This window comes from Dreissena polymorpha, chromosome 11 (genome assembly GCF_020536995.1).
Source record: "Dreissena polymorpha isolate Duluth1 chromosome 11, UMN_Dpol_1.0, whole genome shotgun sequence".
Lineage (NCBI taxonomy): Eukaryota > Metazoa > Mollusca > Bivalvia > Myida > Dreissenidae > Dreissena > Dreissena polymorpha.
The window spans coordinates 80748721-80774715 of record NC_068365.1 but is presented as its reverse complement, the minus strand read 5'-3'; the positions used below and the strand labels follow the sequence as shown (position 1 = coordinate 80774715).

Here is a 25995-nt window from a genome sequence, read left to right as displayed (position 1 = left end):
TTGTGTAGACAGTAGAGGTAACAGTTTTCATCCAATCTTTATGAAATTTGGTCAAAATGTTTATCTTGATGAAATCTGGGTTGGGTTTGAATTTGGATCATCTGTGGTCAAATACTAGGTCACTAGGTAAAAAACTAGGTCACTAGGTCAAATAATAGAAAAACCTTGTATAGACAATAGAGGTCACAGTTTTCATCCAACCTTTATGAAATTTGGTCAGAATGTTTATCTTGATGAAATCTGGGTTGGGATTGTATTTGGGTCATCTGGGGTCAAAAACTAGGTCACAAGGTCAAATAATAGAAAAACCTTGTGTAGACAATAGAGTTAACAGTTTTCATCCAATCTTATAAAATTTGATCAGAATGTTTATCTTGATGAAATCTGGGTTGGGATTGTATTTGGGTCACCTGGGGTCAAAAACTAGGTCACTAGGTCAAATAATAGAACAACTTTGTGTAGACAGAAGAGGTCACAGTTTTCATCAAATCTTTATGAAATTTGGTAAGAAATCTTGATGAAATCTGGGTTGGGATTGTATTTGGTTAGTCAGGTGAGCGATTCAGGGCCATCATGGCCCTCTTGTTGTCAGTTTTCTATCCATGTTCATCGTTATGCTACACATATAATGTAGACAGCCTATTGATGATTCTTTCAGCCTCAGCCCCTGTACGCTCCCTCGGTCCCTACGCCCAGTATGGGCTCTAACATCCATGTGAACCCAAACTTTCACGGACACATACCCAGTGAGATCAGGCCCCTTATTCGGGTACCCCCTACCTCGTCAAGCCAGGGTGCCCATCAGCAATACGACCCGCAATCTCAGTATCAGCAGGTGAGTTGGGAGTAGTAGTTGTAGTACTTCTTTTTATATTGTTTTTGCCCTGTCTGTTGGTTTGTTGCTTTGTTTTTTTGTGTGTTTGTTTGTTTGTGCCAACTTTAACATTTGCAATAACTTTTGCAATATTGAAGATAGCAACTTGATATTTGGCACGCATGTGTATCTCATGGAGCTGCACGTTTTGAGTGGTGAAAGGTCAAGGTCATCCTTCAAGTTCAAAGGTCAAATATATAGCTTCAAAGCGGTGCAAAAGGGGACATAGTGTTTCTGACAAACACATATCTTGTTTATTCTGTCTCTCTGAAGTAAAAATATCAGTTTTTTAAGGTTTGTGTGGGGAAAAGAGGAAATTGATCAAACCTCGCATAGAAATTGAAGTGTAAGGATGCCTATCCATTTCAATGGCATATGACCAGAATAAACCGTATTCCAACTGATGTGTTAAATTACTTATATTAGCTCACCTGAGCACTATGTGATCATGGTGAGCTTTTGTGGTTGCTTTTTATCTGTTGTGCGCTGTGCCATGTGCGCCTTCAACATTTGCCTTGTGAACACTCTAGAGGCCTTGCCTTGTGAACACTCTAGAGGCCTTGCCTTGTGAACACTCTAGAGGCCTTGCCTTGTGAACACTCTAGAGGCCTTGCCTTGTGAACACTCTAGAGGCCTTGCCTTGTGAACACTCTAGAGGCCTTGCCTTGTGAACACTCTAGAGGCCTTGCCTTGTGAACACTCTAGAGGCCTTGCCTTGTGAACACTCTAGAGGCCTTGCCTTGTGAACACTCTAGAGGCCTTGCCTTGTGAACACTCTAGAGGCCTTGCCTTGTGAACACTCTAGAGGCCTTGCCTTGTGAACACTCTAGAGGCCTTGCCTTGTGAACACTCTAGAGGCCTTGCCTTGTGAACACTCTAGAGGCCTTGCCTTGTGAACACTCTAGAGGCCTTGCCTTGTGAACACTCTAGAGGCCTTGCCTTGTGAACACTCTAGAGGCCTTGCCTTGTGAACACTCTAGAGGCCTTGCCTTGTGAACACTCTAGAGGCCTTGCCTTGTGAACACTCTAGAGGCCTTGCCTTGTGAACACTCTAGAGGCCTTGCCTTGTGAACACTCTAGAGGCCTTGCCTTGTGAACACTAGAGGCCTTGCCTTGTGAACACTCTAGAGGCCTTGCCTTGTGAACACTCTAGAGGCCTTGCCTTGTGAACACTCTAGAGGCCTTGCCTTGTGAACACTCTAGAGGCCTTGCCTTGTGAACACTCTAGAGGCCTTGCCTTGTGAACACTCTAGAGGCCTTGCCTTGTGAACACTCTAGAGGCCACACATTTGCCTTGTGAACACTCTAGAGGCCACATTTATTGTCAGATCTTCATGAAACTTGGTCAGAAGATTTGTCCCAATGATATCATGGACAAGTTCGAAAATGGTTCCGGTTGGTTGAAAAACATTGCCACCAGGGGGGCAATACATTGTTCCTAATATGGCTTTAGTAAAACCTTATTAACATTCTAGAAATCACATTTATTGTCCTATTTTCAATGTTTCCAATTGGTCCCACTTTTTTAAAGACAGGTGTCCTAAACGGTCTTTTTTTCAGGACATTTCATCTAAGTCATGGAAAAACTTTATGACAGTTTTGTTAACGAAAATAAAAATTAATAAAAAAGCCATAACTCAAAATTTAATAACCTTTTATAGTGTTTTTCCCAGGAGAGCAAAGGGGCATGGCGCAGTACATTCAAAAAGGGCATTTAATGCGCTGTTGAGGCAAAAATGGGCAAAACGTTCCGTGAAAACCTGTTTTTGGGATAAATATTTAATTGCATCATTTATGGCTACTCTTTTGTTATATTGCGGATGGTATCTCTTGTAACATGCAATCATTTTATGTGTTTGCTTTATATTTTTCAATTAATTGCCTCTTTGATGTGATCCTTCCTGTTTCAGAACTGGAGCTCCCCTCCAGGTCCAGGAAGCTACTCCTCCACTCACCACCCCTCCCAGGCCCCTAGTCAGCCTGTGTATGCCGCGGGCTCCCAGCCACACCCCCAGGGGTCACTCTTGGGGCCGGGCCCTGGACCAGGGCAGCCAGGCATTTTGAACAACCCTAGACCAGCATACCAGCAACAACAGCATAGTAGGATTTCTGTCATTGTTGTAATATTTGATAACGGTTCTTGGATAAATGGGCTTAATGTTTGTGCATAAATTGTTGTCCCAGAATTATCTGTGTAGTCCACAAGGAAGACTTTCCGCCTACACAAGTTTTGTTTGGAAGGGACCAACTTTAAACAAAAAATTCAACACCAGCCAAAAGTGTAGTCCCTGATGAGCATTTTCATTTTGCACAGGCTTATCTAGAACATACATACATTTAAACATCACAAAACAAAGCTAAAGCTTATTAATAGTTTGTTTCCCATTTTCTGTCCATGTGAACTTGTGGGTAGTTTTAGTTGCAGATTTATTGAAGTTCATCGGAGCATATAGTAATTTATCTTCATGGACTTGTTAAGCATGTAACTCTAAGTATTGCTGCTACGAGTTAGGAATTCAGGGCCAGTATTCGCTGTGGCGTATTGGATATGGTGTCTACCTAGGGAATTGGAGGTCAATTGGTCCATCTTCACTGTAGGAGTGATCTTGTGATCTCCCTCAAAGACACCAAGTACTGTTTCTACCCAGGACACAGACTCAAGAGCATTTGAATCAGCCATAGGATTGTGAAGCGATCAATCATGACATTATTTAAATGGCTGTTCTCCTCCTACCACTCTTCAAGTAGAGCAGTAACTTGTTAATTACTGGCTTGTGCACTTAGTACTGGTAAAACAGTTGACCCAAAAGTATGAATTGTATAAATGACCACTTTTATATTATTGAAATGAGGAAAGCGTGTGCAAATGGTATTAAGTAAGCATACACAATCAGGCAAAAAGTAACTTTTCAAACATTATTAGAGAAATTCTATTGCACTGTACTTTATTCAATGCAAATAACCAATTGTCTATCCAATACAAGACTATGTATACAATACAACATTTAACATAAAATTATTTGTGTTTTTATATTTAAGGACCCATGAGGCCCCAAGGACCTCAGCAAGGCTACAGGCCTCAGAATCCCTCTGTGAGGCCCCTATCCAGTCAGCAGTCAAGGCCTTTAGCCAATCAGAACCCGAGAAATGTCAGGCCCAGGGGCCCAGCAGTGGGGAATGTGCGAGCCATTAATATGAATACAATGCCAGTGAGTATCTTTGACTTTGGAAATTATTTTAACAGAATTTTTTATTTTAGCATGAAATCTTAATTGAAACACCTATTTGCCAATTAGACCTTCAGATATTTGATTGTAATATGCTTGAAATACATAACATTTAATCTTGATAGTTATGATAAAAGATGAAGCAATTACAAGAATAAACAAACTCTAAAATTAACATTGAAAACCTCTACCATGTATGTCTCACACCAGTTTCAATTTTGCCTATACTGTTTCTATCATGTATAAGAGTATAGATACCATATAACACTAATCTTTGTTTTCTTAAACTTGCCAGAGGCAGTAAATTGAGTTGCCTAATAAGTAAAGAGAACAAATGTTATTCCTAAAGTCATTACAAATTAAAAGAACTTGAGCCACTCTCTTTCTTTGAAAACTTGGTTTAATGCATGAGCGTAAAGTCACAGTCCAGATTAGCCTGTGCAGTGTGCACAGGCTAAGCAGGGATGACACTTTCATTGTATTTTTGTTTACAGGAAGTCTCTTCTGATTGAAAATAACGTTAAGGCGGAAAGTTTCGTCCCTGATTAGCCTTTGCAGACTTCACAGGCTAATCTGGGATGACACTTTACGCACATGAATTAAACCCAGTTTTCACAGAGCAAGGCTAATTATTTTCACATGTCTCCCACAGGCCCCACAGCGCCCTCCAGCCCCTATGGGAGCCCCTGCTGGCTGGAACCCGCCCCCTCAACAGCTGATCAACACAAATGAGCCAATAGACCCTGAAAAACTGAGGCAGCAACAGGAGCTGGAGGAGAGGAAAAAGAAACGGTATGGGCGACATGTCACATGTAATAAAATGGTTTGAGACAATGTGTATCACTTGTATGGGACAACAAGTAACACTTGCTTTGTGTATCCTAAGGGCATGTACAAATGTAGTAGCCTCACTGTGGGAAAATAGGGCTTAATGCATGTGTGTAAATTGCCGTCCCAGATTACACTGTGCATTCTGCACCGGTTGATCAGGGACTACACTTTCCACTCAAATTGGGTTTATGCTAAAGAGAGACTTCCTCTTAACGGACTGTACATGCATCCAGCCCTTGTTTGCAGATTGTAGGTAATTTATTTAACTCGTCAAATCCCCTCCCAGGGTTTTAATGAAGATTTAAAGTTACCAGATAATTAAGCCAAATACGGAAATGATAAGGGTGATCTTGTGCTATCAAGAATAATGTAAAATTCAGTAAAATATATCAGAAGTTAAAATACAATATCATTGGTTTACCATGTCTGCAATACTTGTTTGGTTATCTTCATTTCGTATGAAGTCACACTAAAAAAATTGCACTCTTGTTCCCTATGTTCTTTAATAATATAGACATTTTTGCTGAAGCAATTGACCACTCGCCAGCTGTCAATCAAACTCACGTAATAATCACGTAATCAGATTTCGTTTATTGCGGCCACATGGTCCAACAAACAAAGACTGTCGGAGTAATGGAAAAGTGTTTTATGAAAACACAACTTAGTGGGCGGAGTGATCGCGTATTTGGTGTTTGGTCAATAGGGTAAACAAGCATATGAGAAGCCATTATTCTTGATGTCATAATGATGTGCTCCACAGAGCTGCTAGATTTGCCAGTGTGACCCCTGTGGAAGTCAAGCCTGAAGAGGCCAAGGTCATCAAGTTGACCTCTAAACGGCCTTCAAATGACCCCAATGATGTTTCCCCAGCAAAGGTCATCAAGATAGAGCACAGCACAGCAGAAAATGACTCCAAGGTAGGTTGGAATTTTTTTTAAATCTTTTTCATTAAATGAATAAGAATAGAAAGGTTCTAGCTGCCTGTAAAACCTTTATTTTAAAGCAGGTTTTGACCAATCAGGTCAAAGTCATTGTTACTAAAAAATAAAAGCAAAAATTCTGCTAAATAATTGTGGATGGATGTATTTTGGCTTGATGGACTATGAATGGGCAATCATAGAGAAGAAGAGAGTATTGAGCCTCACTCTGGGAAAATGTTCTGGGAAGTGTTGTCCCAGATAAGCCTGTGCAGATTGCACAAGCTAATCAGTTATGACACTTCCGCTTTTATTGTCCCCTACCGGTGAAACCGGAGGGGACTGGTTTGCGCTCTATGCGTCAGTCTGTGAGTCTGTCAGCCCGTCACACTTTTCTGGATCCTGCGATACCTGTAAAAGTTGTTCATATTTTTAGCTCACCTGAGCACAACGTGCTCATGGTGAGCTTTTGTGATCGCCTTTTGTCCGTCGTCCGTAGTCAGTTGTGTGTCGTTCGTTGTCCGTTGTGCGATGTCAACATTTGCCTTTTTCACTCTCTAGAGGCCACATTTATTGTCCAATCTTCATGAAATTTGGTCAGAAGATTGGTTTCAATGATATCTTGGATAAGTTCGAAAATGGTTACGTTTGCTTGAAAACATGGCTGCCAAGGGGCAGGGCATTTTTCCTTATATGGCTATTGTAAAATCTTGTTAACTTTCTAGTTTGCTCAATCTTCATGAAATTTGGTCAGAACATTGGTTTCCTGTGTAGTAAAGTTTGGTTTTATTATGTCAATATTATGTGACACTATCTGTGTTATGTAATTTTTCATAACACAGAATTTTCATAGTTAACATAACTGTTTTAGTCATTAACACTTATGATAAGCCTTTCAACTTTAGAGATAACTGAAAGGAAGACAACATGTACATGATTTTGCAGTATTTATGCAGTATTTATCTCCCTTGTTTAGCCTGGTTCAGTAATCTATTTTTAGTTCTGCTCCGGAATTTGGGAAGATATTGATCATTGATAAATGCACTGTTCTGAGGGAAAATTGACTACTCTGCCATTGATCTCTTCTGAACTGTATAAAATAAGCTGTTTTGGCTGATTTAAACACCTCTTGATGCTTTCTTGAAAAGTCAACAGCTCTTGAAAAAGGTTGGAATTTTGAAATAATTAAACTCTTAATTATTTTTAACACCAGCATCAAGACATTTTGGCATTATTTTCTAAATTATTCTTATTATTTAGATTATTTTTATTTGGCATTTTCTAAATAAGAAAGACTTTAAAAATTCTATTTCAATAACTGTAGTAAATTTTTCTTATTTTTACATTTGATTCACTGAAGTTTCCTAATCTCCATAAATATTGTTCTTTAGATTAAATTAGACCTATTTTGTAAACTAGATTTTTGAAGCACTTTCTAGACTTACAGTAACTTATATTTATATCAGTTTTTTTGACAGATTTTGAACTTCTTTTTACATTCATTAAGGTATTTGCTGTATGTTGTTCATTTTTGTAATGATACTTAGATTCTTTAGACTTGGCTTGTACCTGTTCTTAATTTTCTGTCATTGTTCTTCATTTTCCGAGTTCTTGGAATAAAAATTAGTTATTTTTGTTAAAGCTGCCATGGTTTTTACTTATAAATAAATTCTTTGAGTGTATTTAGGCGTCCCTGACTGAATGCCTTTAGTTGATTGAATTACAACCAGTCAGTATAGTCATCCTGACCGGAAATAAGAGTTTGTCAAATAAATATTTCCGCATTACATAAGTGCTTACAAAGTTACATAACTTGTAACTGTCCTGTGACCGGTTAATTTGCGTAAGCGAAGGAGACCGCACTACCACACCTAGATAGGACAGTTGAGTTTGATAATGGTTTGGATCGGTAAAAAAACATGGCCGCCAGGGGGGACTTTTTCCTTATATTTATATAGTAAAAAAGCTTGTGAACACTCTAGAAGTCACATGTTTTGCCTAATCATCATGAAATTTTGTCAAAACATTAGTTATGTGGATGTCTCGGACAAGTTTGAAAATGGTCGTGATCAGTGAAAAAACATGGCCACCAGGGAGTGGGGCAGTTTTCTTTATATGTATATAGTGACAACATGTGAACAGTCTAGAAGACACATTTTTTTTCCCAATCTTCATGAAATTTGGACATATCTTTGAAGAGTTAAAAAATGGTTCAGGTCTGTTCAAAAAACATGGCCGCCAAGCAGCCATTTGTTGTTCATTCTTCACGATACTTGGTTAGACCATTTGTTCCATTGATATCTTGGGCTGCAAAGAACAGGTCATTTCTTTTTATCTCAGGTGAGCGACTTTGGGCCTTTTAGGCCCTCTTGTTTCATGAAACTTGAAACATGGACAGATGGCAATATGGAGATTATGCACGTCATTTCATTTTGTTCCTACATCAAGAATTCTGGTTGCTATGGCAACAAATGGACTAGAAATATTGCTGAAAATGGTGGATTCTGCGATTACTTAATAAGTTCTTGATATTTTTTCATGAAACTTGAAACATGGATAGATGGCAATATGGAGATTATGAACGTCATTTCATTGTGTTCCTACGTCAAGAATTCTGGTTGCTATGGCAACAAATAGACTAGAAAAATTGCTGAAAATGTTGGAGTTTCACCAGTAAGGGACTTAAATTGCTTGTCAATAGTCTTGTTGTATATATTTCATTTATAGTAAGTATCTTGTAAGCCAACATCCAGTTTAGACGGAAAGTGTTGACCTAGATTAGCTAGTGCTGGCTGAAAGGCTAAAAGGCAACACTGTAACATGCATTTAACAATATTTTCGCAGATCAAGGCTCATATAGTGTAGTTTAGTGTTAAACAATATTGAAGCAGGTAGGGTACAGTTGTGAATGGAGGTATGGTACAGGGAGGTATGTGTAATCCTGTTATATCTTGCAGGCTGTTGAGTCCACAGTAGGCCTGTCTGACTACGAGAGGGCAATTGTAGAGCAGAAGAGGACGAGGGAGAGGGTTCTCAAGCAGAAGGAGTCCCACAGACTGGCTGAGGCTGCAAAACGCAGGGGACAGCTCAAGGCCAAACTTGCTATGCAAGGTATCAGTGCTCATTTAAAAAATATAACTCACGTTCTGGGAAATCACTTGTGCGTAAACTGTTGTCCCAGATTAGCCTTCGCAGTATTAATAGGCTAATCAGGGATAACACTTTCTGTGTTGACTGGATTTTCATTTAGAAAAAACTTTCTTTAAATGAAAAATTCCATAAAAGTGGAAATATTGTCCCTGATGGACTGCACTGGCTTCTCTTAGAAATACTTTAAAATCAATTTTCGTATAGCACGAGGCATATTAGTTTCAGCTAGATTGTAGTGAAAGCAATTAGCTCATAGGGACACTCAGGTCTTTTTCCTGGAAGGATACCGTACTTTGTGTCTTGAAAATACCTTGAGAACACGCCCTAAAAGAGGATGGAACCCATTTACCTCTTGGTATCAGGGCAGACGCCATATCCATGACATCGCTTAGGGATGTATTCATTTGAGGTGTTTTATGGACTTGTATACTGGGTTCTAGTTTCTGATGTACTTTGATGTATTTTTCTGTATAAATGCGCTTTTGCTATTTGTTAGAATGTCTCCTTTTTGGTGGCATTAAATAGTTATTATGTATTCAACCGATTAGGAAATAATGGAATGCGACATGGGAACCCACTGCTTTTTGTGCTTTTTGTTAATTTGAATTGGACATGTACATGCTCAATAACCTCATAAGGAATGAAAAAACAATCAGTCTAGTATTATGTAACAAGTTTATAAATTATTTAACTAATACCATTGTTTCATTAAATAAAAAACTTGAAGTGATTTGGTTTGTAATGGGGTTTTTTTCAGGGCAAACGTTAGATGATGTTACTGGACCAGTGCAAGATGCTTCTCTAGAACAAAACATAACTGAACATAACATAGCAAACATTTCGGCTAGAGGTCGTGGCAGAGGTCAGCCATCTTCAAGAGGTCAAATGTTGGCTAGAGGTCAGCCATCAGCAAGAGGTCAAACTTCGACTAGAGGTCAACCAACAATGCAGGGTCAAGTTCAAAGCAGAGGTCATAATATGAACCATGGCCAGACTATGAATCGTGGCAACTTTCATAATAACAATAATAACAGTGTGAACAGCAGTGCACACCTAGGTCAACCAATAAGTGTTCTAGGACAATCTCAGTCTCCCATGGTGACCCCTACCAGAGGTCAAGGTCAGAGAGGTCGTGGGAATGTTAGAGGTCAGCTGAGGTCACAAAAAAGCTTCGGTCAGCTTCAACAAGTAAAAATCATAGACAATGTAGACTTTGTTAACTTTCATGGAAAAGGGGGGTCTTTGACTCCAATGGGTGATGCCTCACTGGGTCAAGGTCACAATGATGGAATCCAAATGACAAGTGGACAAAACAGATTAGTCCGTAGTGCACCTGATGAACATTCACCTAAAAGGGTAAGATTTGAATGGGTTATAAATGTGTTGAGGTATCTTTTTTCTTTTAATGCATGATTTTAGTCTAGGATATCTATCTACTTTGTTGCACAAATATGATGTTAGATTCCCCAAAACATTTTTAGCTCGGCTGTTTTGGAGAAAACCCGAGGTATTCTCATAGCCAGCTCGTCGAGTTGTGTCATCCGCATCGTGCTAAAACCTTTTCATTTTGTCAAGGTTTTGAACATTGGCTCTAAAATCAAAGTGCTTCAACCTATAACTTTGAAACTTTGCATGTAGTTGCACCTTGATTAGTTCTACATTCCACACCCATTTTTGGGTCACTAGATCAATGGACAAGGTCACTGTAACCTCTAAACAAAAAAATAATCTGACAAGCTTTCATTTATTCAAAACAGCATCTGCAGCTAAGGGTGGCACCCGTTATGCGGTGCTCTTGTTTTATTATACCTCCACAAACGAAGTTTAGGGGGGTATATAGGAGTGAGCTTGTCTGTTGATCTTTCGGTCAGTCTGTCTGTCAGTCCATATCAAGTGTCCGCTCTCTAATTAATGTTGTTTTCATCCAATCTTCACCAAACTTGGTCAGATGTTGTATCTAGATAATATTCAGGTCAAGTTCGAATATGGGTCATGCCGTGTTAAAAACTAGGTCACGGGGTCACTTAGTGCATTTTAAACGTTGAGCATGGTGACCGCTCTCTCATTCAAGTAGTTTTCATCCGAGCTTCACCAAACTTGGTCAGAAGTTGTATCCAGATGATGTCTAGTTTACATACCTTTTGCTTGTAAAAAGTATAATTTAAGTGTTTTTATTGTCTTTACTTTCAATGGTTGTTCAATGGTTGTTTTCAATTAACCTGGTATGTATTTCACGGTATAACAAGGCTTAAAAAAGCAACTTGGGTTAGAGACGAACATCTTGGCCATGGCAGCCAAGTTGTTTCAATAATTCTTGTTCAAAACATACATGCTTGATGAGTTTTTTTAAAATAAAAGCTAGGGGCTCTATTATGAATTGTGAGATAATTGCAGGACAAGTATTACCATAAAGTTTTCACAACCGATGCGTACAATAAGAATGACTCTAACCAATAAAAATGATCATAAGAAATATGCCTGGTAAAGCAAGACCATTCTTACCATAAATTTAGGACCTTGAGTTTTTCTTGTTTTTCAATTTGTTAATGAAGACTGCTAGTCAGTTGAAAACATATTGATATATCCCTTAAAAGAAGTGCGGGTATATTGCTATGCATTGTTCTGTCTGTCGGTAGGTGTATTGGTTCATAGACCTTTCTTTTCCTTGTGATATATATAGAACACTTTGATCTACAGCCTTTCAAATTAGTGATTTTTTAAGGTCATCCAGTCACTTGGTCTTGTCACATTATTTGTATCATCTTCATGAATGCTTTAGCATATGATCTTTCAAATGTGTATGCTGTTTATGTTGGAGGAAATTTTGATGCATGTTATTTTCAGATCAAGGGTCAAGGTCACAAGTGCTTGAAACGGGAATTTAGTTTCCAAATACAAGTCATAACTTAAGAACATGTTAAGGATCATGATCAAATTTGTTTTGTGGTTACATATGTAAATAGAAAGAAGCCTATTGAAACTTAGCCCATTAACCCTTTCCCACTCAGAGGCAAAGTGAAAATTGCTAAATCATAAAACCAGATCAGATTTTATTCTGATTGCTGCTCATCAGTATCTAAGGGTTGGAAATGAAGTCTTTAAAACTTGAATTTAGTATGAAAGGTATTTAATTACATTTAACTTTCTATGGGACTACAAGTGCGTCAAAATGCGTATCTAAGTGGTAAAGGGTTCAATTTTATGTCAACGTCACTGGGGCCTGTATTTCTTTGCACAATTGTGATGCTTATATCTGGTGTGTCTGTGTTTTACAGAGGATAGTGATTGACTCTAAGCAGTCCTTCAGCACTGTGGCTGTTACTGGTCTACCCAAGAATGCAGATCTCAGCAAAATCAACAACATCTGTAAAGGCATCGGGAATGTAAAGGTAGGCTCAACAACATCTGTAAAGGTTGGTTCATGTGCAGAAAACTATAGAAAAAAAAGTATGTTGCCAAAGACATACAATTTGTATACCTCATAGTCAACCTGGAGTGATGTAGGTGAATTGTTGCGGTCACCAGATGTCCAATGTTATGGAAGCTAGTTGAAGTTCTGAATATTTTTCGTGACAATATCTATGCTTAGTTTAAATCTGTGACATGTGCATCCAAAACGTATGTCATCTGGACAAATCTTAGAAAAAGCTTCTTATAACTCTATCAACAACTTACATGACTCAATCTTGATGAAATGTGATCAGAATGTTCATCTTGACCATATCTAGGATGAGTTCGTACCTGGGTCACGTATGTCCAAAAAACTAGTCACCAGGTCAAATTTTAGAAACATCTTATTATCACTCTATAGGCCACATTTTTCTACTCATGTTGATAAACTTTTTAGAGGGTAATGTGCATCTGACAACTAAGACACCAGGTGAAATCTTAGAATTACCGTTTTTCCAGGCCGCAAATACGACTTAATCTTTCTGAAACTTGGTTAGAATGTTTATCATAACAACAACTGGGCTAAGTTCAAATCTTAGTCACAAAATGTCCGAAAAATATGTCACCAGGTCAATGAAAAATATTAGTACCCCTTTTTGGTCAAAATTTAGTAAGTAATCTTAATGAAACTTGGTCAACATGATTATCCATCAATATTTTAGCCTAGTTGAAACATGTGTCATGTGTGTCAAAAAACAAGGTCCTCTGGCCAAATGATACAAAACTTTTTTTACTACTATTGAGGCCACATTTATTACTCAATCATGCTAAAACTTGGTATAAATGTTCATCTTAATAATGTCTAAGTCAACTGTGAATCTTGGTCATGCCCTTAAAAAATTAGTACACCTAGTCAAATTTTAGGAAAACCTTGTGACATCTCTTTAAGTTCACATTTACTACTAAATTGTGATGTGAATTGGTCTCACTATGTAACTTGACAGGATCAAGGCCATGTTTAATCAGTGTTGAGTGTGGTCCAATCTTTGACATGTTAGTATTTTGAACTGAGTTGAGAGTTTCAGGGTAATCATGGTCCTTTTCTTTTTTTAGAAATATTTCTTATGTAAGGTATATGTATAGAATGTACAGAATATGGTAATCAATTAGACATCTGTACATGTTTCTCATGTGTTTCAAATATAGATTTTTTATTAGTGATTATTATTATAAGGCCTCTTTTGAAATTGTGCTTGCCTTGCCACTGGGAAGTATAGGGTCCGATTCCTACTCTGAGTTTATCTAATCTTACACATTAAACGATTTGGTTTGTGTTTTTAGTGATGTAAAATCTTACCAATGCTTACACATATCTGAAAAAAACACTTTGTAAAGTGTGTGGTGCTGTATAATTCAGATGTTCAACTTCTTCCCGGACGAGAGCAAGGTCACTGTCATGTTTGGTGACCCGACCCAGGCAAAGGCCTTCCTGGCCAAGCACTCCAGGTATCTATACTGTTTGTAAGATATAGACCAGGCTCTGGGAAAACAGGGCCTAATACATGTGTGTAATGTGTCATCGAAGATTAGCCTGCCCAGTACACACACTAATCAGGGAGGACACTTTCTCTTTTAAGGACTTTTTTATTTAAAGGAAGTCTGTTCAGAATAAAAATCCAGTGTAGGTGGAAAGTGTCATCTCTGACAAGCCTGTGCAGACTGCGTAGGCTTATCTGGGACAAGCTTTTATGCTCATGCGTTAAGTGTCGTTTTCTCAGTAAATGGTTGAAATCAGCCTGAAATGTTGGTAACAACTGTCGTGAAATTATATATTTATTGTTTGTTTTCTCAAGTAACTATGATAAAAGCTTTGTAAACGGAAATATCCCATGTGAATTTGTTTGACATTCAAAACCTATTTCCTTAAGCCAGTTTGAAAGTTATTTCATTGCGTTACAAACACTAGCAATAATTGAAAATGGAACATGGTGTTTTTTCAATACAATCGCCATTAAAACTCAGACCTTTTTGAGGAAATTATGTTACATGTAAACCTGTATTTGATTTGTCACACTTTTAAATTCAAACAAAAAAATAGAAACCTCACAAAATGCACATCAATTTAAATGTTTATTTTCAAATATGTGCAGTCAATTATACTTATGTTACAGGTTTATGGTAGACATGACGATGCTGACTGCAAAATTGGTACCAGACTCTTGATAAGGCAACAACACGCACAGTTGATACTAGTAGTTACCATGGCAACTGTCTGCAGCACACAGCATGAAAGATTCCGTAGCAGCCTTGCATCTGAGAGTCCTGGACACATTCTTATTATACAGTTTACTGGGGAATGTCAAGCACCTCGTACATCTGGTGTGCGCCCATGGTTCCTTTAAAACACTGTGCACAAGCAGTTTGTGGTTAAGTTTTAATTGCAATTATTTGCTGGGTTATGTGAATATATATGAAGTGTACAACCATTAATTTGGATATGCCTACACACGAAGTGTACAACAATTAATTGATATATGCCTATACATAAAGTCTTTGACTTTTTAACAAGTTATGCTTATATATGAAGTATACATCAATTAAACTAGATTATACCAATATACAAAGTTTACAGCAATTAATTAGGATATGCCTCTATATGAAGTCTGCAACTATTAACTATGACATGCCCAGAAATCAAGCATGAACTCAGCAAGTTTTGAACTTTACTTTTGTGTCACTGCCCTAATCTAAGATTTCTAGAACTTTCTGATGACAAAACCATAGAATCCTCCCAGAATGCATCAGTGGTGCGGAGGCATTCTCCTGTTGAGACCTCTGACCTCTGTGAAAAGAGATTCAACTCGTAAAATTATGATAGACTTGACGTTATTTTTGTTATATTTAGGCTTTAACATGTATAATATCCACTTGTTTCCTTGATTCAACATCTTCAATGTTATCTTAATGATATGAATTAATTTAGGCACATGTATAATTATTTTCATTTTTGGGCCCTAATATATGAGCTGTATACATAATAATATATGTATAAAATTATCTGATTATTCTGATTAGTTATGTTAACACAAAGATTGTTTGACTCTGCAGTTGGAAATAAAAGTGTGTGACTATTCTGTGTAATAATGGAAGCTTCGAATAATTATGTCAACCTGTGTTAAGGTGTATTTTGTGTACATGTTCCGGAATGCAATACATGTATGTGGTTATTTCTACAATGTTTGGGTACAATAATTATTGAAAATCAGTTTTAAAGTAGTTTCAAATTTCACAAAGATGTTTTATGTAATCAAAAAAATCCAGATTCCTGGATTTTCTTAATTTCAAATCATTTAGTTTATTGACAACGTTTTTTTCCCTTAAGATTAGTTTATTTTGAAGCCATAGTATATATCTGTTAGATTTAAAATGTTTGAGTTTGCAGGGCCAGACATAGGTCTGAACAAATAAAAAAATAATCTTCTATTAAGATGATACAAGTTAAAAAATCAAGGTATTTTTTTAATTCTAATTATGTATAAAAAACTACAAGGAAAATTCGTTAAAATTTCATTTTTTTAGCTTAATTTTCTTCCAAAACATAAGATTTACATTTAAACAATGTATTGCATTGTATTCCAATACTGGCACACTGCACTATATTGCTCAGAAGGATATTCCTTTTATTTTTCAAATCACAGCCTTGCCTCAATAAGTTACCTTAAATCATATATTGTATATAACAACATCATTGTCACTTGCATTGTTAAAGGCAGTGACCTTACATCTCTATGAATAGAATTATACATTAATTTGCTCTTTCCGAATTTCTTATCACTTTTGTTGTACGTTTATAAATTAATATCTTGGTTAAACTCTGTAAATGGCTATTAAGCTATTTAGCTCTTGAAGTGAGTGTAATTATAAGATTATCAGCAATAATAGAGTCAATTATATTGAACTGTTTTTAAACAACATAAAGGGACACTCTTCTAGATGTGCTTTGTTTTAAAAGGGCCTTTTCACAGACTTTTGCATGTATTGAAGTTTGTCATTAAATGCTTTATAATGATAAATGTAAACATAGGATTTAAAAAGCTCCAGTAAAAAAACGAACAAAATTAAAGACAAAAAAAAGTAACTCTCAGCTGGGCTCTAACCACTGACCCCTGGAGCACTTGAGTAAAAGTCTATCGCTTAGACCACTCGCCCATCCCTGCTCGTGCAATGCGAAACATACTTTATACTTTATATAAGCAATCTTCGTAGTATCCCAAAATATAACGAAAACAACAGAACTCTAGAAATTATTAAATTGTTTCGCATTGCAACGCTTAATAAATTTCAGGTTTTTAAATCGTCAAAAGATACACATAATGGATATTTTAGAGCATGCTAAATGTTCAGTATTACTGTTTCCTCTTACATATCATAACTACAATGAAAATTTGCGAGTCTGAAACATTTTTTTTTTGTCAATTACCCAGACGTGAAAACGCCCCTTTAAATGATTTAAAAATTAAAGTTCTCTGAAGAAATTACAATACATATGTTGTAAAATTACTGAAACTTTAGCTTGCTTACAATACCATTAACTTCTTAGTGAGAACAAATACAATTAAGAGCGCTAGTCAAAATGGACAAGTAGATTTCAAGTTTAATTTCGAGTCCTGATTCTATTCCAGCCTTATAATAATTTAACTGTTTATAATCAATGATTATTGGTTAATGATTATTGGTTAATTTGATGATTTTTTTTTTAGTAATTAACTTCTGTTCATTAAATTTAAACATAAGCAAAATTATTTTTAAAGATATTATCAATTAAAAGGTCCAATAAACTGTTGATTTTACAAAAAAATGGAGATACATGATGCTTTAATGTTATCCAAAATTAGTTACTCAGTGTCATTGATTCATGGAAGTTATTCATGAATTGATGAAGCGAGTTCAATTACTGCAAAAGCGTTATTTTTTGTCAGGCACTAATTTTAGTTTATTTTGGCTGGTTTGCTCAACCACATAATGAAAAATTCAAGAAACGTTTTTGTCTGAAGTTTTATATTAGACATTATAACAAATCCACAGCAGTATCTAATAGGGTTTTGTTAAAGACTTCTGTTTTATCTTACGCCATGCAAATATATAGCAATATTTCACTCTATATTGAAGTAGCTGATATTGTTAAATACCAATCATTTATTTGATTTGCTTGCATTATTGATGCATATTAATGATGAGGAACCTGTTACCAATGTATTAAGTGTCACTGTTTGAAAACGTAATTCCTGTTATAGATAATTGTTGATAATGGAGTTACGAATGATAAATGTTCCTTTCAATATAAGTATAGGTTATCCAAATAGTTGCTTGAATAGATGAGAGGTTACTTTAAGACACATCTAGATAGCCTCATGCTTTTTTCAAACTGTTCTAAATGTGAGAACAGTGGAATGTCCAATAGCTGTTGTAGTATGTTCATATGTTACATTGAACATCTCTGTTTTAAACTTAAATGGATTGCTATGACTGTAATATGTGGGGTAAATGCAAAGCAATTTTGCTGTTGGTGTATGAATAGATTCCTTTATGTAATAGTTCTCTTTATGCTGCACACAGCATCTATATGTATTGTTTATTGGGTTAGTATACATATTTGACAGCAGTGTTGTAGTTACTATTGGTGTGTAACAACTGTCAACAATTATTAAATAATAAATGCACTGTTCTATCATGATATATAAGCAGATGATTGCTCAGCTGTTGTAATTTATCCTCACGATGTACAGGATTAAGTATTCCAGTTGTGAAGTTTATCTTCTGAATGCTTTATATGTAGACAGAAAAGTGTTGTCTAAAACTGTTTTTACTTTATGGGTGCTTTTACAGTCATTATAAAAAAGCGTTTAGTAAATGTTAAAAGGATTTACGGAAAAAATGTTACCATATTATTTGTTTTCCCAAGTGTGCTAGCTTTATGGTTTCAAAGATTTCAATGTGTTCCGTAATGTGTACCTTATTTCTGTTGTCTACCACTTATAATTACTTTAAAATATTATTGTGTTGAAGGAACATCTGTACATACCTTATTTAGTACTTTGTACATACAGGCTATATGGATGCACTCATTATGAAACAAATACGGTGTTTGAAAAAAATATTTGGACAGCTATTTTAGGTATTTTGATGCATTCGACCGGCATACATGGACATTTTATTCAAATGTGGCATTGATTTTTTTAGGCTTATTATAAAGCAACCTAGCTACGTGATGTAAAGCCATATTCCTATTTTCTGTAAACATCAGACAATGTGATTTATGTAATAGGGAGTTTCTTGTGTTTAAATACAAAAATGTTTATGAGTGAAAATAATCATGAAATGTACAGAGTTTTGTTTGTTGTTTCATGTTACTTAATGTTTTTAGTTCCTACATTGTTTGTTAAGGGAAGTAATTGTTGTTTAACACTTAAGAAGGTAGTTAAATACATGTGATGTAACATGAGGAAATATTTGTAACACGGTTAAGTATTTCAACATGTATTATTTTCTAGATGTCTATGCTGATGATTGTGTTCATCCACATAGCAAATGTTACTGCATATATTGGTGTGCACATCACAATAAATAGTCAGTAGTATCTCATGTTCATAAATCATTCACTTGTTGTTCTTTAGGTACACCAACTGTAAAATATCATCTGCAATTTTAAAATGCTTAACCAATGTTAATATTATGAACACAGTTTCTGTTTATTTAGTCAGATATAAGATACAATTTCATTATTCTATTAATGTTCATCTATATTTTTCATCATACCTGTTACTCCTTCATTGAACATGGATTCCTGGCTTAATTGAAACATTAGGCTTCATTTCAATGTATTACCACACTATGTCATCAGCATGGATGCCCACATGTTTCTCATCATCCGTGATCACTGACAGCTATAAATTGGTACATACATTGGTACATACATTGGTACAAACATTGGTACTAATTGTATATACTGTCACACTCTATCACATAAGTCTTGCATGTACTTGTAATTTTAAAGTGTGTTGCCAGATGAGAAAGGCATTTACATTTAATTGATTGAATGTAAGCTTTATTATCTATAAGTTTTGTATAAAAAGAAGATTAATATTAAAAGAAAGATAAAATGTCTCTTAACTGAAGATAAGTCCTTTATTAATTACTATTTTATTGTTTGGGAGAGGTCTAGGAAACACACATGTTGGGAGAGGTCTAGGAAACACACATGTTGGGAGAGGTCTAGGAAACACACATGTTGGGAGAGGTCTAGGAAACACACATGTTGGGAGAGGTCTAGGAAACACACATGTTTTGAGTGGTGCTCAAAAGAACAATAAGGGGGAGGGGAACAACATTTCTTAGATGTTGCTATATATTTTATATGGTTTAATTTATTTGTAAGCTATTTCAGATTCCTAATATTGAACATGTTATCTCATCCAGATCGGAAACTGTTCAAAGGGGATTAATGTCAGTAATAAATCATGTTTGAAGCCTCTAATATTTTGAATTTATTATCACTAATTACATGTACCTTTGTCATATTTACCCAATCTACATGGCATTGTTAAAACATAATTGATTTAAAAACTGTTCTCATAATGTGAAGTTTGAAATTATCTTTTTCTTTAACATTTTGTCCAGCCTATTGTCATAAATTAATATAGATTTCTAAATTATGCTCAAAGGACACATTCAATTGAGTCTGGTTCTGAGAAAATTGGGCTTTATGCATGTGCGTAAAGTGTTGTCCCAGATAAGCCTGTGCAGTCTGCACAGGCTAATCTGGGATGACACTTTCTGCCTAAACTTGATTTTCGGTAAGGAGGGACTTCCATGAAACTAAAAATACCATAAAAGCGGAAAGTGTCGTCCCTGATTAGCCTGTATGGACTGCACAGGCCAATCTGGGACGACACTTTACGCAGATGCATTAAGCCCAATTTTCTCAGAACAAGACACAATTATTCTCATAAGAATTATTAAGAGCCTAAGAGGAATTACTTCCTCAGTTTTAACAATTATACTTACTTGATGTTATCATATTACTGACTTCCAAAATATGTCTTGTACATACGTCTATAAATGTATCCGACTGACTCTTACAGACATTTTGCACGAGTATTAACTGTTAAACAAATGGACCTTACAGTTGTGTACTTACTTTGATTGATTATGCTCAGTTGTGTTTTTGTTTGATAACATCATTTTCAGGATCACATTCGTTACATTGACTTTACATAACTTAAGTTTGGAATGTAATATAAACGATATGAGAATGAAATTAATTCATACATAGAATTGAGTGTGAGGTTAACAAAATTATTGATCAAACTAGTTGTTTTTGAACTCAAAAGCGTTTGTTAAATACCCTAATTTAAAATATTTTTTAATTATCACATAATTTATTAATAACTCTTTCGGCAAAATAGAAACTCTATTATCAACTTTAATATCTATATGAGTCTTACAGGCTTGGCGAAATTTCCGGTCCTCCGGTCCTGACCGGCAGATTTCCTTTTGGTCTGGCAGGTTTAACAAGAATGTCAAGCCTGGCGACCGGCAAAATGTGAAATGAATGCAAACAAATCATATTTTTAACAAAGTTGAAAATTCGAAGAGCAAAACCCTCACTACATAATGAAAAATGCAATCGCTCATTGTTTTGATGTTTGAAGTTAAATGTTATGTCCAATAAGCAAATCCAACTGGTTACACAACACTTACTTCAAACTCAGTCGCAAAATTGGCAACTGCGTTCTAACAAAAAAGATCTTGAAAGCTTTGACATATTTTTCGAGTAGATAAGGACATTAAAATATGAAGTTCTTCATGAAGCATGGCTCTAAAAAGGTTGTTTATCAAATATAAGCAAATTTCTACTGATATCTTTATAACTGCACTCTTCATAGGTCTCCAAAAATGTTATCATTTTACATTGTACAAGTAAGTGTCCGTTAACCACAATTTTATTTTCATTACTTCTTCTTAGTTTAGTTTACGTTGTTATAATGCCTAAATAGATATCATTGGTCAGTTAAATATAGTTTGACCAATTGGATGCCCTGTAACATATTTCGTCAGATGACGTTAATGTACATAGTTGTGTTGTTGATTTTTTCGGTCCAGCTAATTTTTCTCTGGACTGGCACATTTTCTGAAATGACTGTCGGGATGACCGGCAGATTTTTTCCAATTTCACCAACCCTGGTGTTAAGCATTGATGGTTAACCATTTCCCACTTAGAAGCAAAATGAAAATGGCTATGTGCAAACAGCATAAAACCAGAACAGCCTGCGAGTAACTCGCAGTCTGTTCAGGTTTCATGCTATTTGCTGCACATCAGTATCTTAGGTTAGGAAATGAAGCCTTAACAAATTGAATCTAATTAAGGTCTTATATTAAATATAATTTTGTAAAAGACTACAAATGGATGAAAATACGTATCTAAGTGGTAAAGGGTTAAATAGCTGAACTACTCTGCCAAAAAAGGCAATGAATCAATATAACTAATATCTGTTGATTGCTTGAATTCATCAAAACTATTCCGTTGTTCATGATAGTTAATGAAAGATTTATACTGAAAAATGATTAGAAAGGAACTAACACTTATTTGAGGGAACATAAGGGTTCTACTTAGCAGGTTCTACTTAACATTGTTAGATTTTCATCAATCAGTTTGATAATTATATGTTGGCATTCTCCAAAATTCATCAATCATATTGACCTTTACACTTCAGCATTTTCAGATATTCATTATAGTCAGTTGGACAAAATTCAATTCAACAGTTTCAGATAGTCATCAATTAGTCGGATATTTTCACTAAAGCATTTTCAGATATTCATCCATTTGTTGGATATTTTCACTTTAACATTTTCAAAAATTGAACAATCATTTGGAAATTTTCACTTCAGCATTTGCAGATATTTACCAGTCAGTTGGTTATTTTCACTTCATTTTTTCCCAGATATTCATCATTCAGGTGGTTCATTTTCAATTGAGCATTTTCAATTATTAGTCATAAAGTTGGATAATTTCACTAAAGTATTTGCATCATTTGATTCATCATCTGCTATATAACAGATAAATGGCATTTAGCACTTTTATGCATGGAGATGAGGTACCCTTTGGTACAACAGGGTTTAATGCCTGCGCATCAAGTGTCATTCCAGGTTAGCCTGTGCAGTCTGCGAAGGCTTATTAGGGACAACACGTTACACCTAAACATGAAACTTCCTTAACAAATGCAATTAAAGCGAAAAGTGTTGTACCTAGCGTGTGCAGACTTCACAGGCTAATCTGGGATGACTTGCATTAAGCCCGTTTGTCCCGGAGTGAGGGTCATATATAATACAGAACATCATCACATTCACTCATTCAAGGTGAGTTGCTTATTCTACTACTTGAGTTGTTGTATTGACTGAATTATACAGCCTTTTACAGCACACCCAGTGTATGTTCATTTAACACATGTCCTTATTTCTTTTACTAGGTATGTACCCTCACAATGAAAGACGAAGATTTCCATTGGCCCATTTTGTTAAATCTTACACAAGTTAATTGTTATTGTTTTTTAATTTGTTTGTGATTATACTGTATTTGTCTTGGAAGTTTTCTGTTGGTTTACACACAATCTTGTCCAACATGATATTTCTTAACTTTACAATGTAAAACTTTCAAACTTTTCTTTATATTTATTATATGAAGTTGTGTAAGTGCAATTTTAATTATCATATGCTAACATTTCTCTATGTTTAACAAAGATTGCTATGTATGTTTTTGCAAATTGCTTCATTTTTAAAGACATGGATGGTGAGGGTATTTGTAACAGTTGTGATTAGTGTGAGCAGTATACAATTAATATATATACTTGGTATTTTTGTACTACAATATACCTGTCTGAAATCTGTCAGTAAAAATTACTTACTGTTATACATCGGAAAATAATATACAATTAAAACAATTAGAACAGCAGGAATCTCAAATATTTGCAAATATTAAACATATTTTTGATTTTTTGGGGTAAATTAGACTCTTCATAAAACTTCTTTACACTTTTTTTGTAAATTCATTTTGCATTTAACTGATATTAGGTACCTCAATCATTCATAAATGTTCACTTTCAAAGCAGTTATTAAAGTTAAAATTGTATTTCGTTTACACACTTCATATTTTCACCATGGCATATAAAGTACCAAGCAATTTAATATACTTGTAATAATAATAATTCATATCAAGGTTTTGCCCTTGTTTTGAGTATTGAAGATTATGGATATTTTTGTTTTACAAATGTGACTGTCTGAATACTTATAGGTTATTAGACTTTTCACTGTACAATACGGAGATATATTTGGACGAGCACACAGTTTGACGTCATATTGGACGAGCCGTTAGGCGAGTCCAATATGACTTCAAACTGTGTGGGATATCCCTTTCTTCAGCTCTTTGTTTCATTTTAATTTTGATTTTAAAATGCTTTAATTGCATCTAAGCTATTTTCAAGACAAGCGCCCGTGTGAGTCGATTATAGTTCATTCGGATACTTTTTCTCGGTAATGGCTTTTATCGTTATAAAACAATTGCTTAGTGCACTGGTACTCAACTGTCCAATATGGAAAAAATACAGACTTTTTGGATCCAATACCTTAATATTTTAGACGGTCACGTGGTACATATGAAGAATGCCGATTGGATGAATTTATTGGATATAGAATAATATTATATATTATAATGTATATTTTGTGTAGTACCACAAACGTGTTCAAACTATTTGCTCAGTATTATCTGACTTCACCGTATTTTATCAAGCAAGGTTTTTGTTTTAGCTTGCTACTCATATTGGTACTTGTATAAGACTGGTCACAGTCTACACTAGGGGGGCATATTGTGTTTGCCCTGTCTGTTGATTTGTTGGTTTGTTTGTTTGCATCAAACTTTAATATTGGCCATAATTTTAAATATTGAAGATAGCAATTTGATATTTGGCATGCATGTGTATCTCACGAAGCTGCACCTTTTGAGTGGTGAAAGTTCAAGGTCATCCTTCAAGGTCAAATATATGGGGGTTTCACAAACACAACTTGTTTAAACATGTTCTTGTCGTCCAGGGTTTTTTATAGTTCTATTTTTTATTGACCGAAGGTAAGTATTATGGCTGCATTTCTTGATCAGGATCTTTTATGTGATGGTTAAGTTTGTGACAATTAACGACAATGTTTTTATGCAAATTTATTAATTGTTTTGTATTGTGTACTTGTATAAACATATTCCTATGTGCTATTTATTTATTTAAATAAATAAATTGATTTTTTTACTGGAGATGTTTCTTGTGTTTTAAGTTCATGAGATACAATAGTTTATAAACTTGCAAATGAGATATACTTGTGAAAGTATTATACAGCTTCTAAATGCATGTTTGTTACACTATAAAATGAATATCAAAATACGAATGCATGAATTTGTTATATCCATAGATATGGCCTGAGCTTAATGATGTATGTAGTATTAATTTAAGATGCTTAACGAGTTATTGTCTCATAATTGCTGATTAAAATTAGTGACATTGTATAACATTTCGAGACGTTAATAGTGACACAGCTGTTCGACTCGTGTATTAAGTGCCAAAAATACAACCAATATAACATTGGGTCAAAAGCTTTGTCAAGTAGTAATAACAAACGGATTTAATAATGATATGATAATTATGTATCAAAAACAATAGGGTACACTTGTGTTGAGTAAAATACAAAGAATAACTATATATAACTTTTTAATCAAGTTGCCAACAAAGTTGACACATCTGGTTATAGATTTGTGATTTTGGACAGGCCACAAACCTGTGGTTTCTTGCCAATAGCTTCAGTTTACATTGACCAATCCATATGAAACTTAGGATGTAGCAAACGTGCATGGTGAACTATCTTGAGATTGGGATTGGAGGCATTGACGTAAACATCAAAATTAAGGTTACTAAAACACTTTCAGCTCAAGCGCTTGGTTTTGATAGAAATATTGCATTGTAAGAAACTTACCATCAGAACAAGCTATGGATTGCATGGCATTTTAGGGGTCCGTGGGTAAGGTTAAGGTCACTGTTGCCAAAAATGTTGTTACTGCTAAAAACAAGCATGCATAGATAACATGAACTTCAGGCCAGTTAAGTTAAGGTCACTGTTAGCTAAAAAATACGTTTTTATGTCCCCCTCTTTAGTAGTAGGGGACATATTGTTTTTGCCCTGTTTGTTGGTTGGATTGCGCCAACTTTAACATTTGCAATAACTTTTGCAATATTGAAGATAGCAACTTGATATTTGGCATGCATATGTATCTCATGGAGCTGCACATTTTGAGTGGTGAACGGTCAAGGTCAAAGGTCAAATATATGGGTCAAAATCGCTCATTTAATGTACACTTGTGCAATATTTCAATAATCAAGATAGCAACTTGATATTTGGCATGCATGTGTATCTCATGGAGCTGCACATTTTGAGTGGTGAAAGGTCAAGGTCATCCTTCTAGGTCAGAGGTCAAATAAGTTGCCAAAATCGCTCATTTTATGAGTACTTTTGCAAT

General features: G+C 35.3%; 1 protein-coding gene across 2 annotated transcripts in view; it reads left to right on the top strand.

Annotated features, from left to right (window-relative positions):
* LOC127850199 (RNA-binding protein 33-like) overlaps positions 1-24741 on the top strand; it is a 50097-nt gene extending 25356 nt beyond the window's left edge. Inside the window, exons 11-21 of one of the 2 annotated variants that reach the window (XR_008035119.1) lie at positions 659-835; positions 2785-2974; positions 3914-4083; positions 4754-4893; positions 5693-5849; positions 8807-8960; positions 9757-10355; positions 12275-12388; positions 13807-13895; positions 14561-19605; positions 19714-24741. Coding sequence is in view for 1 of the 2 variants with exons in the window: in XM_052383040.1 (XP_052239000.1) it covers positions 659-835; positions 2785-2974; positions 3914-4083; positions 4754-4893; positions 5693-5849; positions 8807-8960; positions 9757-10355; positions 12275-12388; positions 13807-13895; positions 14561-14612 (1842 nt within the window). In the remaining variant the exon portion in view is untranslated. Of the gene's footprint in view, positions 1-658; positions 836-2784; positions 2975-3913; positions 4084-4753; positions 4894-5692; positions 5850-8806; positions 8961-9756; positions 10356-12274; positions 12389-13806; positions 13896-14560 lie in introns of both variants that reach the window. The other variant, XM_052383040.1, reaches the window with a different exon arrangement.
* Positions 24742-25995: the final 1254 nt, after the last annotated feature.